Genomic DNA, 13,768 nt, shown 5'->3' on the forward strand with positions numbered 1-13,768 from the left:
CTGTGCTTGTGGGACTAGGAGAGGTGGGACCAGTTTTCTCCTCCTGCCGGCCTTGATCTTCTTCCATCCCTGATCTTCCTGGGCAGGCCATGCTCCCAGTAGCCCCACTCCAGCCCATTTAATCCAGCCAGGCCCACCACAGTGGGGGCAAAGGGGGCAATTGCCATGGGGCCCCTGAGTGCTGCTGCTGCGGTAGTGGTGGCAGCAGCCGAGAACTCTGGACCCTTTTAAATCACCTGGGCAAGCCACAGGGCTCCCATCCCCAATCCTCCTCCCGCCATCCGAATCCCTCGGTCCCATCCCGGGGCACCTCCTACACTCCAAACCCCTCATCCCCAGCCCCACCCCAGAGCTCGCACCCCCAGCCAGAACCCTCACTCCCCCCTGCACCCCAACCACCTGCTGCAGCCCAGAGCCCCCTTCCATACTCTGAACCCCTCATTTCTGGCCCCACCCCAGAACCCGCACCCCCAGCCCCGAACCTGTACCCCCTGTACCTGCTTCCATACCCCAACCTCCTGCCTCAGCCCAGAGCCCCCTCCCATACGTCGAACCCCTCGCCTCTACCCCCAAGCCCTGAGCCCCCTCCTGCACCTCAAAGCCCTCATCCCTGGCCCCACCCCAGAGCCTGCACCCCAAGCTGGAGCCCGCACCCCTCTCGCATACCAACCCAGTGCCTCAGCCCGGAGTCCCCTCCCACGTCCTGAACTCCTCATTTCTGGCTCCACCCTGGAGCCTGCACCCCCAACTGGAGCCCTCACCCCCTCCCACACTCCAACCCCCTCAGCCAGCCTGGTGAAAATGAGCAAATGAGTGAGGCTGGGGAGAGTGAGCAACAGAAGGGGGCGGGGTCTCGGAGGAGGGGTGGGACAGGCAGTGGGGCAAGGGTGTTCGGTTTTGTGCAGGTAGAAAGCTGGCAATCGTAATAGGCACGGAGTCGAGCCCTAAGTCTTCCAGTCACTTCCACAGTAGAGACATCAGCAGAACAAGCTTGCCAGTTATTCTGTATTTTGCCGAACACTAATAGCACGAAGGAACCTCAAGGGGTACGGGGGGATCCAAATAACCGTTTGTTCACGGTACACAGCACGTGTACGCACTGCTGCTCCGGCTGGTTCTAAAACTCAGAACACGGTGAGCACCACTAAAGACTCTCAGACTATTTAAAAAGATCCCACCCAATTGCTCTGCACTAACAGTGCCCCACCAGTGTGCCTTAGCCCTCACTTAGGGCAGGTGGGAGAGTTCAGTCTCCAGGGCCTGTTCAGTCCTTGGTGTCTCTGGTGAAATTATCACCAATTAGTGCCTACTGCGATGGGGTTTTTGTGCTATGGACACCAACTCTCACTGACACTGGAGAGTCGCCCCCCTCTTTCCACCAAGCAGTTGGGCGTAGTTTTTGGTCATTGCCAACCTGGGCTTGATTTGAATACGTCCATATTCCACTCTTGATCCCTGGAGCATTCAGTGCTCCTTTGCCCGGAATTCGATCTCCACTAAAACTGATTGTCCATGCGGTTAAAAACAACAAATCCACCACTCTGTCTCTGAATTAAAAAGTAAGGCAACAATCACTGTTTCTGGAGGACCTACATTGCTCTGTGCTTTGCTTCTGCCATGCCAGTAAAGGGACTGCCCATGAACTCCCAAACCCTCCCCTATTGCCAGGCATAGGGCGAGGCAGGTTTCAAAATGCCCTGGCAAGATAAGCACCAAAGCAGAGCGAACCTGGGCTGCCACGTGTTTCCCCTCTTCCAGGAACTAATCATCTGCCTCCACTTTCTCCTGTCTCCAAAGGGTTTATTGGTAAAGCTTTTTAAAGCCTTTCTAAGGCTTGTTTTTCCCAGGGATACGATGCACATTTACACCTCAAGCATAGCTTCAAGTGGAGCCTCCGGGAGCTCGTGCATCTCCGAAGGGTGCCAGGACAACGCCCTTCTTTCATACCAAGCCCTCTCCCCTTTGTACTGTCACTGATCTTCCCTCACATTAGTCTTACCGGTGAAAGCAGCATTATCTCAGATCCCCCGAGCTTTCGAAAGCTGCTCGGCATTACCACGCTCCTGATTGAAATGTCCTGCGTTTTCTACTTGCTCTTCTAAGGGTTCAGTAGAAACATCTAATATATTTGACAATTCCTGGCACGTGAGCCTTCAGTTCAGCATGGATCCTAGAGACGGCTCCGATCCAGAGCTAACCCTGGAAGTGTGCAAGCCCATCTCCAATACAACAGCTGTCAAAGGGTCTTAATAACAAGACTGTGTATGATAACATGTCTCCTGGAGAGCTCCTTTGGCTGCCGGCTGACAGCATGTGCTGACCCACTGAGGCAGCTCCTCCAGGGCACTGTTGGCTGAACCCTAGGGAAATGCTGGTGACTCCTGGAGGGGGAGCAGTGGGCTGTGAGCAAGCCCAGGAAATGCAGAGGGGGAAGGAATTTGGTTTCTTCCATGCAGGATCCTTTTCACTTACAATTGTGCCTGGTCAAAGGTCTCCACGGGTCTGAATGGGATTAGACACGTAACCCGAGGATTCTTGCCCAAGTGTGAATTGATCAGCACATTATGGGCTCTGGAAGACATGGCTTGTTGGCCGGGGGCTTGAAGGCTTTGGTCCGTCTGCGGTACTGAGCAGGGATGACAGTCTGTCAGGGCGAGCAGGGTCTAGCTACATGATAAATGTCCTGTGTCTGCAGGGGATGGGGAAGAGGCACCTGGGTCCTTTCTCTGCTTTCTACATCTCTGTAACTGAGCAGTGTGGGCAGCAGCTCAGTCTATTCAACAATGAATATTTAGCTGAGTCTGAGTGAGTGCATTGATGTGGGCCAGCTGGTGTAAAGTGGGGTCGCTCTCCATTGAGGTCAGTGCAGCTACACTCATTTACACCAGCTGAGAAACTGGCCATGTGTGTTCAAAATTGTTCACAAGGTTTAGAGCAGGGAGGAATCCCTTGGCCTTAGGGAGGAATCCCAGGCAAAGGTTGGCTCCCTCTGTAGTTCTGACATCCCCAGCAGAAGGCCACCTGGAAGTGCTATGTGGAGCACAACCTGAGAGCTCCTGCTTTAGGGTAAAAGGTTCTGTGAAAGTGTAAGATTGCGATTGTGATTTTTTAAACAAAAATCCTGCTAAAACCGGAGCCAAGACCCCAGTGTCTGTGTGCTCCTCCACCAGCACAGTGCACAAGAGGAAATGCATTTTAGCAGGAAACTGATCATTCGAAATCTTTGAGGATTTGATGGCGGGACGTCATGTTACCCAGTTTGGGTGGTTGGGAACCTGCTGTTCACATGCTAAAGCATTGGTCAAGCCACACTGACCAGCAGCACAAGACTCATTTGAGAGCTGCACAGTTAGCTAGCTGATCCCAGACTGGCTCTGCACTGCAGACATTGCAGAGTGTTTTCCAAGGGGTGGCAGAGCTGATACTGTAATTTGGAGCCCTTTGAATTTTTCTTGCTAAAAGTTCAAGATGCCATTTGTCTGCCTTGCTTGAAATGGTCTTTACACAGTACTGCTTACAAATCAGTGTACAGCAGATTGCTCCAGTGGGCTAGCGTTGGCAGCCCCTCCGTGACCCCAAGCCCTTGGCCGGGGGAAGAGCTCTTTGCCCTGATTGCTGCCTACAGCCTAGGTCCGAGTCTCTGCTGCTGACTTTAGAGTGCTCCCAGCTGGCGCTCACGGTGTGTAAGGTCCTTGCTCTCTCACCCATGCACAGCTTAGGACAGGGCTCTCAGAGGCAGGAGTGCCCCGGGAGGCGACCTCTTTTTAGTGGCCCAGGGAAATCTCTCTTCTCATTAGTCAAGCAGGCAGTGAACCGTTCTGAACACTCCCTGGCACAAAGGAACCGAGCCAGGCTGGGAAAGCTGGGATGGAACTGGAATTTGCTGGGGATTGTAGACTCCTGTTGCTGTCCGTTTTCAAGGAGAAGTTGCTCAACCTCAACCTGTGATTACATTATTACTATTATTGTGTATGAATTCGTATTGCCATAGCACCTGGGGCCTCCGCCATGGCCCAGTACCCCCAGCGCTAGGTGCCAAACAGACACAGAACAAAGAGAGCCCCTCCCTCAAAGAACTACAGTCTGAGACAAGAGAAAACGGGGATGGGAGAGCACATGGAAGCAATGAGAGGCCTTGCCAGTGGGGGAGACCTTCACCACAGCCTGCTGCTGCTTTCCCTCAGCCACTCTGCTCACCAGTGCTTCCCAGGCTGCCTGGCCAGAGCAGGGAGCTGGGCACTGGGGAGGGGTCCCCTCCTTGCCCTGCTTAACATCTCGGAGTGCTCCTCCGATCAGCGCTTGGCTCTCTGCTCTGTCCCTGTCTCCCAGGCACAGCAGGGCTCTGCCAAGCCACGCTGCTGAGATCTAACACCATGTGTGCTCCTCTCTATAGCCAGCGGGGGAGGGAGCAGGCTGGCCGCATACTGGGGGAACGGAAATCACAGAAGGGGGGTAAGGGGGGCAGAGATTCTCCAGAATCGAGACAGCTCAGAACAAGGCAGCAGCACATCACTGGCATTCCTGGCGCAGCTCAGTTATTTTCTCCAATAGCTGCTGTGCGAGGCTGCGCGGAGCTGGGAACGTGCAGCATAGTGCTAGTGAGCAGAGTGCAGGTGATCACAGTATATCACGTGGCTCCCATGTGTGCTGTCTGACTGTACCTGCACACACTCCACTGGCTTTCCTTGGGTCAAGGATTAATGAGCAAGGATCTAATGGCACCAGCATTTCTACAGGGTCATTGAGAGGGTTAGCAGCTGCAGTGCACTAGTCTTAAATGAAAACCACTTCAGGTATGTGGGAGGCAGGTGCAGATAAACAGAGAGCAAGGAAAGGGAGTTAGCAAATAGGACACAGCACAGTGCATGCCAAATTCTGGACTCCAAATAAACATATCTTGTCTTTGTTGCAGGCTGTTGAAGGCGTGGCAAGGGTTAGCCTGCTCCCAGGGGAAGGAGGGCAGATTCTGAAATGTCCTGGGAGAGTATTTTTAGCTTAAAAGCAGCTCAAGGGCTTCCCAAAGTGATAGCAACATTCTTACTAGTGACGGTTTTGTAGAAAGCTCAGACACTGGTCTCTGACCTCTCACTCGCTCCCTTTACCTTGGCAGGAGGGAGAGGTGGGGCCCAGATATGCTGCACACAGCCGTGCTTCGTGCTTCGGCAGTGAATGAAGAAGGAAGTGTTGCCCGGGACACCTCTTAGCAGAGTGGGGGCTGAGTCAGAGAATGCCTCCTTCTCAGCAAAGCCACCAAACCCACAGACAGTTTAGCTAATAGTTGTTGGCAAACTAAGAGCTTTGATCTGCCTCCCTCCAGGTCAGTTATTGCAAACTCCTCTGCTCACTAATGACTGTGTGTAGGTGTGTGTGCGTGTGGGGGGTGTTTACAGAAGGGCAGCCAGTCTAATGAGATTAACAGCCCTTGTCCGGTGTGGGATAAGGCATCTGTTGCGAGTGCAATGTGTAGTGAAAGGAGTTGTGCTGAAGTGCCCTGAATGGTTAAAATATCCAGGGGCAGAGAAAGGGCTTGATCCTGCAAGGACTGAGCACCATGGCCCCAGTCCAGCAAAGTGCTTTAGCAGGTACCTAACTTTAACCTAAGGAGTCCCATTCTGCACCTATGTATGTGAGTGTGTATGTGTGCACATGGGAATGTGTAGGAGTCTGGGTGCGAGCCTGTGTGTATGCCCACAAATGTGAGTGCTTACCCATGGATGTATATGTATGTGGTTGCATATCCCTGTTATGTGTGTGAGTGCATCCCCATGTATGTGTGTGTGCATCCCATGTGTGTATGTGAGTGCGTCCCATATGTGTGTGAGTGCATACCGTGTGTGTGTGTGAGTGCGTCCCATGTGTGTATGTGTGTGAGTGCGTCATAGAATCATAGAATAGAATCATAGAATCTCAGGGTTGGAAGGTAGGAGGTCATCTAGTCCAACCCCCTGCTCAGAGCAGGACCAATCCCCAACTAAATCATCCCAGCCAGGGCTTTGTCAAGCCTGACCTTAAAAACCTCTAAGGAAGGAGATTCCACCACCTCCCTAGGTAACCCATTCCAGTGCTTCACCACTCTCTGAGTGAAAAAGTTTTTCCTAATATCCAACCTAAACCTCCTCCACTGCAACTTGAGACCATTACTCCTTGTTCTGTCATCTTCTACCACTGAGAACAGTCTAGATCCATCCTCTTTGGAACCCCCTTTCAGGTAGTTGAAAGCAGCTATCAAATCCCCCCTCATTCTTCTCTTCTGCAGGCTAAACAATCCCAGTTCCCTCAGCCTCTCCTCATACGTCATGTGCTCCAGCCCCCTAATCATTTTTGTTGCCCTCCGCGTCCTATATATGTACGTGTGAGTGCATTGCCATGTACGTGTGTGTGTGCTTCCCATGTGTATATGTGTGAGTGCAAACCCATATATTTGTGTGAGTGCATACCATGTGTGTATGTGTGAGTGCAAACCCATGTGTGTATGTGTGCGTGCAAACCCATGTGTATATGTGAGTGCATCCTATGTGTGTGAGTGCATCCCATGTATGTACGTGTGAGTACATACCAGTGTATGTGTGTGTGTGTGTGAGTGCATCCCATGTATGTACGTGTGAGTACATACCAGTGTATGTGTGTGTGTGTGTGAGTGCATCCCATGTATGCTTGTTAACCCTTTTCACTGCATCCAACACAAAAGTAAAGTTTATGCTAAGTGGAAGGACTGGGGTTTGCTGGGCTCAGACTAGACCCTTGGTGGGTTTTGGCTGCATCGTGAAGCCACCAAATGTCCTTTGGAAATGTGACCATCTCCACTCAGGAGATGTCCATTATGGGAATAGCAGAGGATGCTGATAACAACTGAGGTACTGCCCACAGCGTGCCTACAGTGGTGTGTACACCCCGCTACTGTCACAAGCACTAAAATTCATCAGGGTAATGCAAGATGCAAAGGGAAATACATGCACAGCTAAACTGGACTCTTAGGAGTGCTCGGCATGTCCAGGTTCGGCAGACTTGAGATCCAAACAACTGCAGTGAATTTGGCTCCAGATGCCTGGCAGTTCAGTACCAGGACGCCTGTGCTGCCTGCCTCGGGTAGCCGAGCAGGGGGCAGTAACGGGAGCTGTGATGCAGAGTGCTGATGCCCTGGAGTTACTTCTGCACCAAAAAGGACTCTGGTAAAAATGAGAGGCTACGCTAGGCCCTCTGCTGCCAGCTGGCTGATGGGAAAGAGACCATTCCAATAGCTGTCCCAGTACTTCCCACGCCTCTGGGGAGGGCCCACGCTCATTGGACAGTTCTGGGAGAGAGATGAGGTGAAGAAGGACCGTCAGCAACTCACTGAAGAAGGGCGACGTAAGCTGGGAGGTGGCACCAGGAGCAGTGAGAAATGGAGCTGCCATTTGGAGACACAGCCAAGGGGAAACCGCACAATCCTCACCACCACTAGTCGCTCTGGCTTTCTCTGGTAAAACAGCTCCTGCGCCTCCCGGGAACTGACTATGTTTGCTGGGTGTCTGGCAGTGACAGAGCAAGTCACATGGCGTGCACAGCCCGACTGCCTGCCTGCCTGAAGCAGACGACTCTGAAGTACATTCAGAGATGGGGCCGCTTGGCTCTTGTCAGTTTCTCAGCCAGTCAGGATATTCCACATAGCTGGGTTGGGGTTTTCTTTGGGCTGCGTGAGCTCAGTTACCTTGAGGGAGAAAAGCCCATTCAAACTCCTCCAGCACTATGTGGAAGGCAAGGTGCGCAAGCTCAGAGGAGCTGCATCTGAGCCAAGAGCAGGCAGGCCAAGGAGGGGCTGCCCCACTGGGCTGAACTTAATAGCTGGCCTCACACGCTACTCAGCTGGTCATTCGCCCAGAGCGCAGCCCTGATGCCACAGTGAGAGGCACACTATAAACGCCTGGAAAGATTTAGAAGAAGGGAGAAAGTGCTGACAGACTGACGTCCTGATCCCCTTCCCAGAGGAGGGCTGGAGGATCGAGGCCCTCCATGGTCACAGCCTCATTCTCTCCCGCTCCTGCCCATAGATCCAAGGGCTCAGGAAATGGCCCTAGGGAATAGCCCTGGGGCGAGGGAGCTCTCCACCAGCACCTGCCGTGGTCCAGGCCTTGCCTTGGGGTGGGGGAGGGGAGGGGCACCATGACTAGAACACATTGTGCAGTGGCTGCTCTGAGTGATGCTGGCTGGCAGGCAAACCCAGACAGCTGCAGTGCACGGGCGACTTAAAGCCACCTTGGAAGTGGAAATATCCCTCCTAGGTCCCATGGCGTCCATCTCCTGATTGTCCCTTGCAGACCGTTGCTCAGTGCATCCTGTTAAATGTCCTCAGGAGTGTCACTTCCCCAACTCCCTCAGCTGGTGGGCTCCAGCCTGGGGTGCTGCCTCCCAAGCAGGTGGGAATGTGCCAGGAGCACATCAGGGCCTGACATCAGCAAAACACAACCAGCGTGGCTGCCCTGTGGAGCCCTGCAGCTCTTTGGTCCAGGGCCGATTTGGCCCCGTCTTGTGGAAGATCCCAGGTGTGAGTAGAAGAGAGAGACCTTTCCATGCAGCTGGATGAGCTGAGGGCATCTTCTCTGCCTCCTGCCACCAATGGAGCACAAGCCCTGATTGCTGAGCTGTTTGTCTCGGCATTGTCCCAGTCCTGCCAGATGCTGTGTCCATTTACAGACAGTCAGCTGGTTTTACTAGCTTTCTGGACAGCTGTTTAAATTGGCAAATGAACAGCCCTCTTGTCAGGACAAATTGGCAAGTGTGCTTCTGTTTTGTGAGTAAATAGCATTGTCACCATGAGCCCAGCTCCTGAGCATGGGGAGGAGGTTGGGGCCGGTGAGGACGCATCCTGAGAAGAGGTAAATAAGAAGGGAGAGAGTCATTCACTCCCATGAACTCTGTCGTTTGCAGTCACTGAGTTAGTAAGGGAATGTGTGTGTTTAGATGGGCAAAGGGAAACATACAGGAATGAGCCTGCTGGATTGCCAGATAGCAGAGAAACGCTCCTTTTATCGTGCTGTCCTCTGCTGCTTTGCTGGGTGAAATGACAGCAAGTGGAGCAGAGTGTACAATAGTCCCCATAAAAATCAGGACGCCAGTGTGTTCGGTGCAAAGGTTACTATTTTTCCTGCCTTTTTCCACTGCCCATTCCCCATCCTCAAAATCTTGATTCCAGTCCCATAGGGCACCCCATTCCCCAGAAGGAGGATCCTTATCTGAACCTGGCAAAAAAATTGATCCAGGGCATTGGATTCAGAAAGCTTCCTGTGGTTTTTCCTGCCCCGTCCCCTAGGACACTGGGGGCACAGTGAGGCGGCCACACCTCTGAGGCCCTTAAATGAGGGCCCAGTTCTGCCAGTTGGCGAGTGCTGTGAGTTAGGGGTGCTGAGCCCCCTGCCTGATTCTGAGAGGTGCTGAGCATCCCCAGTGGATGCTGGGCTCCGCAGTGAGTCTGGCTGGGCCCACGCAGCAGGCCAGGTGAAAGGAGCCCTTTACACCCCCGTACAGGCCACGCGCTTCACCAGAGCCTGGGTGGAGGAACAACAGCTGCCTCGGTGCTGTTACCTCTCTTTCAGAGTGACAGTGGGCAGGGAGTTGGCTCTGCCTGCCCTAGGCACCCACTGGCCAGGACAGCTGAGCTGGCACAGAATAGGGAGTAAGCACCAAAGGGCTGGCACAGTCTCCTGAGCAGATTGAGACCCTCAGAGTCACCATCTAGTTGCTGCCCTGCGCCTTGGGCAAACCTGACTTCCATTGTAGCCAGCTATAGCTGCTGAGCACCTCTGAAAATCAGCCGCTTGTATTCAGGTGCCTAAATCCGGATGCAAGGCCTAACTCCAGGGTGAAGGTGCTTTTCAGTGGGGCTGTGCAATACATCTCCCAGAGGGTGGGAACCAGGTGTGGGTGTAGGTACCTAGCTCTAGGCTCCCCCATTTGCAAATTCTGTCCCAAACATTTTCCTGCCTGTGTTAGTAACAACAGCCTTGCTTACCCCTACTGGAAGAGTGCTCCCATTTCAGCATGCTTCGGTGTCCTGCTGCTTGTGGGCTCTGGGGGTTTCATCAGCTGGAGGAGAGAAGCTGCCCTGATCTGTTTGCAACCAGTTGAGTTTCACTTTGTGTCTGTCATCAGTTTCGGGCTCTGGTTCTCAGGCAGTAAGTAGCACAGTGTTGTGGGGTTTGGCTTCCCAATCCACAAGGGGAAAGCCTGATTGGAGCCCGACTGAAGGGCTAATTCTGGGTTTGAATGGGACACTAAAAGACACTGAATTACTCACATTACAACAGGATTTAGGGACTTCAGATATTCATGGGTCCATCCTTTCTTTATTCTGCAGCAAAGTGAACTCCTCAAGCTACAGATCCAAGCAGTGCAGGTAAATGGGATGTCGCTTAGAAATTCACTGGCCCTTTCTTTCCCTTCCCATTGTTTCCTGTTCCCATAACTTCCCTCCCCACCCCAGAGACCTCCTGAGTTTTGTGACGAATGACCAGGTAGAAGCCCGCAAAGCGTGCCCTTCCAGCGGAGTGCAGCTCCTGACCTGCTGGGGATGAGCCATGCAACCCCTCGGCCTGGGTCTCTGTGCCGCGAAAAAGCCCTGAGACGCGACTGGTCAATCCTTAGAACCTGATCCAAAGCCCAGTCAAGCCCAGTACAAAGATTCCATTAACTTCCAAGGGCTTTGGCTCAGACCCTAAGTGCAGAGGAGAAATGTCATTCCCTGGCCCTGTTCTCTGTGGAGTGTCTTGTGGTGGATTTGTAGGTATATATATTCTCTACACACAGTATGTTAGAGAAGGCCAGTACAGGACGTGCGCCTGGCACTTGCAGTAGAAGCTAGGTTGATTTGTGATGGTCGTTAGCTCCTGGGGGAGTTCATTCCGTGTTCTCGGACCTGTCCCCAAGAAGCTTCTGTCTCCTGCAGACATGAGCTTTACCCTTATTGTTGAGACTCCCACTGGGCCAGAAGAGTGGAGTTGTTGGCCATAGTCTTCATCCCGCAGCTGGAGGTAATCTTTTCGCTATCCTGGCCTCACCCCATGGAGCACCTTGTAGATAAGGATGGAGACCTTCAGCTGGATTGGCTGTTCTGTGAGAAGCCAGCGTAGGGAGCGGAGAACAGGTGTGCTGTGTTGCTGAGATGTGCTGCAGTGTTCTGAACTAGTTGGAGATTCCTAAACACTGATGGCGGCATGCCCAGATATGTGGCATGGCTGAGGCCCAGCTGAGAGGTTATGACAATGGGTATAACTGAGGCCAGGAGGGGATGGAGTCTCCTAACCACCCAGAGATGATCGAAAGCATTGCTTATGGATGCTGCTAGATGTGAGCTTTGTGTTGGTGAGGAATCCAGGAGCTTCCTAAACTGCAGACTGAGTGGGCTGGTTGTGGGTGTGAACCTGCAACCAACAGAGACTGCACCAAGGCTGCAAACTCCTCAGAATGCCATTTGCCTAGTGGTCCCTGCAGTAAAGCCAGAGATTCAGTGCTGGCATGAGACAGCCAGGCAATCCCTGTGTATTCAGACAGTCCACAGGAGGTCACCCCTCTGCTGGGAGAGGCCCGCCTAGAAGTGGGGGAATTGATATGAGTTGCTTTTGCGCAGGGTTCATTCAGGATTCTTTTCCTATGAGGGATGTCCTGCACAGGAGCTTAGCCATGGTGAAGGAGAGTGCCCAGTGCTGGGGCACAGTGACAGTTCGTGCCAAAGCAGTGTTGGCTGGGCTGAATTACAAGGGATTCTTGTGTGTTGAGCTGCAAGCCCTGGAGCCCGGCACTCCAAGCTCATGGACAGTGTGGCTAGTGGCCGAGCACGGTTCCCCCAGGTACCCTAAGACTGAGCTTCACCCCCACCCCAGACCTACCCCCTATATGGTCAGAGGGGAGTTTTCTCTCCACAGCCTGCTTGACCCATCTCCCCTCTGCTGGGCGTGTCCAACAGCGGCCTGGCTGTGATGACTTATAGGGACTTTTTCACAGGGCAGCATGATACCAGGGAGGCCCTGAGCTCTACAGATTTGCCCCCAGCCCAGAAGTAGACAGCCCATGGCAGGGGTGGATTAATTCCTGGGCCCGTGGGCCCCCTGCCCAGGGCCTCCAGCCAGTTTGGGGGCCTCCGCAGAAGCACCGGAACCTGGGTAGCAGTGGAGGGGCCACCGGCGCCAGAGCTGAGGCCCCGCTCCCTGCTTCTCCTCTTTCCCCCAGGGCTCTACCTGTTGGCCAGGCCAGAAGCCAAAGCCAGGCAGTGGTAAGAGCCAGGGCCGCTGTGGGGAGCCCCACACCCACCGCCTGCCCTGGACCTTAGAGCAGGCCCCAGCCTGTGTCCCCAACCCCCAGGCACACTGCTGCCGGTGGAACGCAGGGTGTGGGGCTCCAGTCTGGCCTCCTGCCCCCTCCCCAGGGCCTGCAGACATGCTCTGTGGGGAGAGGAGGCCCTGCCCTGGCTGGGAGGCAGTGGGGAGCCCCGGGAAGGTCACAGGCAGGGAGGGCTCTTCTGGAGCAACTCCCATTGCTTCTGGCTCAGCCATAGAGGCTGCCGCACTCCACCCAAACTCGGTCAGTGCCTGTGCCCTGCTCCCACTGCCAGGCGGCGCCCACCGGGTCCTTCCTGCTCCCGGTGACAGGCTGCCCCTGCTGCCACCTGGGCTTTGTGCACCAGGTGAGGCACCGCTCCTCCTGTCCCCTCTGGCCTGAGCCTTGGGAAGGCAGCGTCCCCCCTGTGCCCATGCCAATGCTGTTCCACACCTGCCCGAGGCTACTGTGCCCATGTTCAAAAGTGGGGGGGCCATGGCCGGCCTGGTTCTGGTGCCCCTGGGCCCCCAGGATGTGGGGGACCCAAATGTTCTTTGTGCCCAGGGCCCCAATAAATTGCAATCCGCCTCTGCCCATGGGTCATACCAGGAGACTCCACTCGGCCCGACAGCCTCCTGCCCCACCGCACCTGGAGAGCTGTGCCTGAATGCTGGGGGCAGGATTGTGCGTGCAGCCTAGGGGTGGCTTTTAACAGCGTTGTGCCCTTTCAATCTTAGACTGTTCCAGGGGCTGGCACAGCTCCTGATACAATTTAGCTAACCCGTCCCTGGCTGCCCCACCCAGGGTCTACGTGCTGCACCCCAAAGCTGTGATTTACCAGAGGCATTGAAGCCTTATGCAGTGCCTGCACCAGGAGTTATAAGGGGCTTCCTCAGTTCACGTATGCTGCTGCAGTAGCACACAGAGCCGGGCTGGGTGGAGCAAATCCTTCCCAAGACACTTTCTCTCGCTGTTTTTACTGAGCAGTGCCACGTTCATGGTCAACAGATGGCTGTAACCCACGTGTCAGGATGGGTCCTTCCACCTGTGCCTTGCGTAAATAGGTTACCAGCCTCAGGCCTGTGCAGTGGGGAGACACCCCACAACCCTCTGTCCCCCACTCCAGCAGCTAAGACTGTTTCCCAGAATGCACTGGTACAAGCACAGCTGGTCAGGCAAAGTGTAGGTGCAGAGGCCATCCATCACAGCTGTGCTGGGGGCACCCTGCAGCATGGCCATGCTATACCGTATTAGCAGGACCCGGGTCAGTTTCACAGTGGAATTTAAGGGGCTTGGGTGCAGAACCCAGCAGGGATCCATGCCCAAGATCTGTGGTGTTGTTTTGCTACAGAATGCCAGGGACTGGACTCCTTGGGTGCATGTTCTTCATATAGGCAGCGAGATTTGGGGTACAATAAATGGCAGGATCCAGCAGCTTCCACATAGCTCTCACTTTTACCTTTTCCCTCCAGTGAGTGTTTCA

General features: G+C 54.1%; 1 protein-coding gene across 8 annotated transcripts in view; it reads left to right on the top strand.

Annotated features, from left to right (window-relative positions):
- The window catches only part of EXD3 (exonuclease 3'-5' domain containing 3), a 614,390-nt gene that overhangs the window by 553,102 nt on the left and 47,520 nt on the right, over positions 1 to 13,768 (top strand). For 6 of the 8 annotated variants that reach the window (XM_044992564.1, XM_044992566.1, XM_044992567.1 and 3 more), the window contains one exon: positions 10,331 to 10,369. The exons of the other annotated variants lie outside the window; for them this stretch is intronic. In XM_044992564.1, coding sequence (XP_044848499.1) covers positions 10,331 to 10,369 — 39 coding nt within the window. The remainder of the gene's footprint in view (positions 1 to 10,330; positions 10,370 to 13,768) is intronic. 8 annotated transcript variants of the gene reach the window in all.

This window comes from Mauremys mutica, chromosome 18 (genome assembly GCF_020497125.1).
Source record: "Mauremys mutica isolate MM-2020 ecotype Southern chromosome 18, ASM2049712v1, whole genome shotgun sequence".
Lineage (NCBI taxonomy): Eukaryota > Metazoa > Chordata > Testudines > Geoemydidae > Mauremys > Mauremys mutica.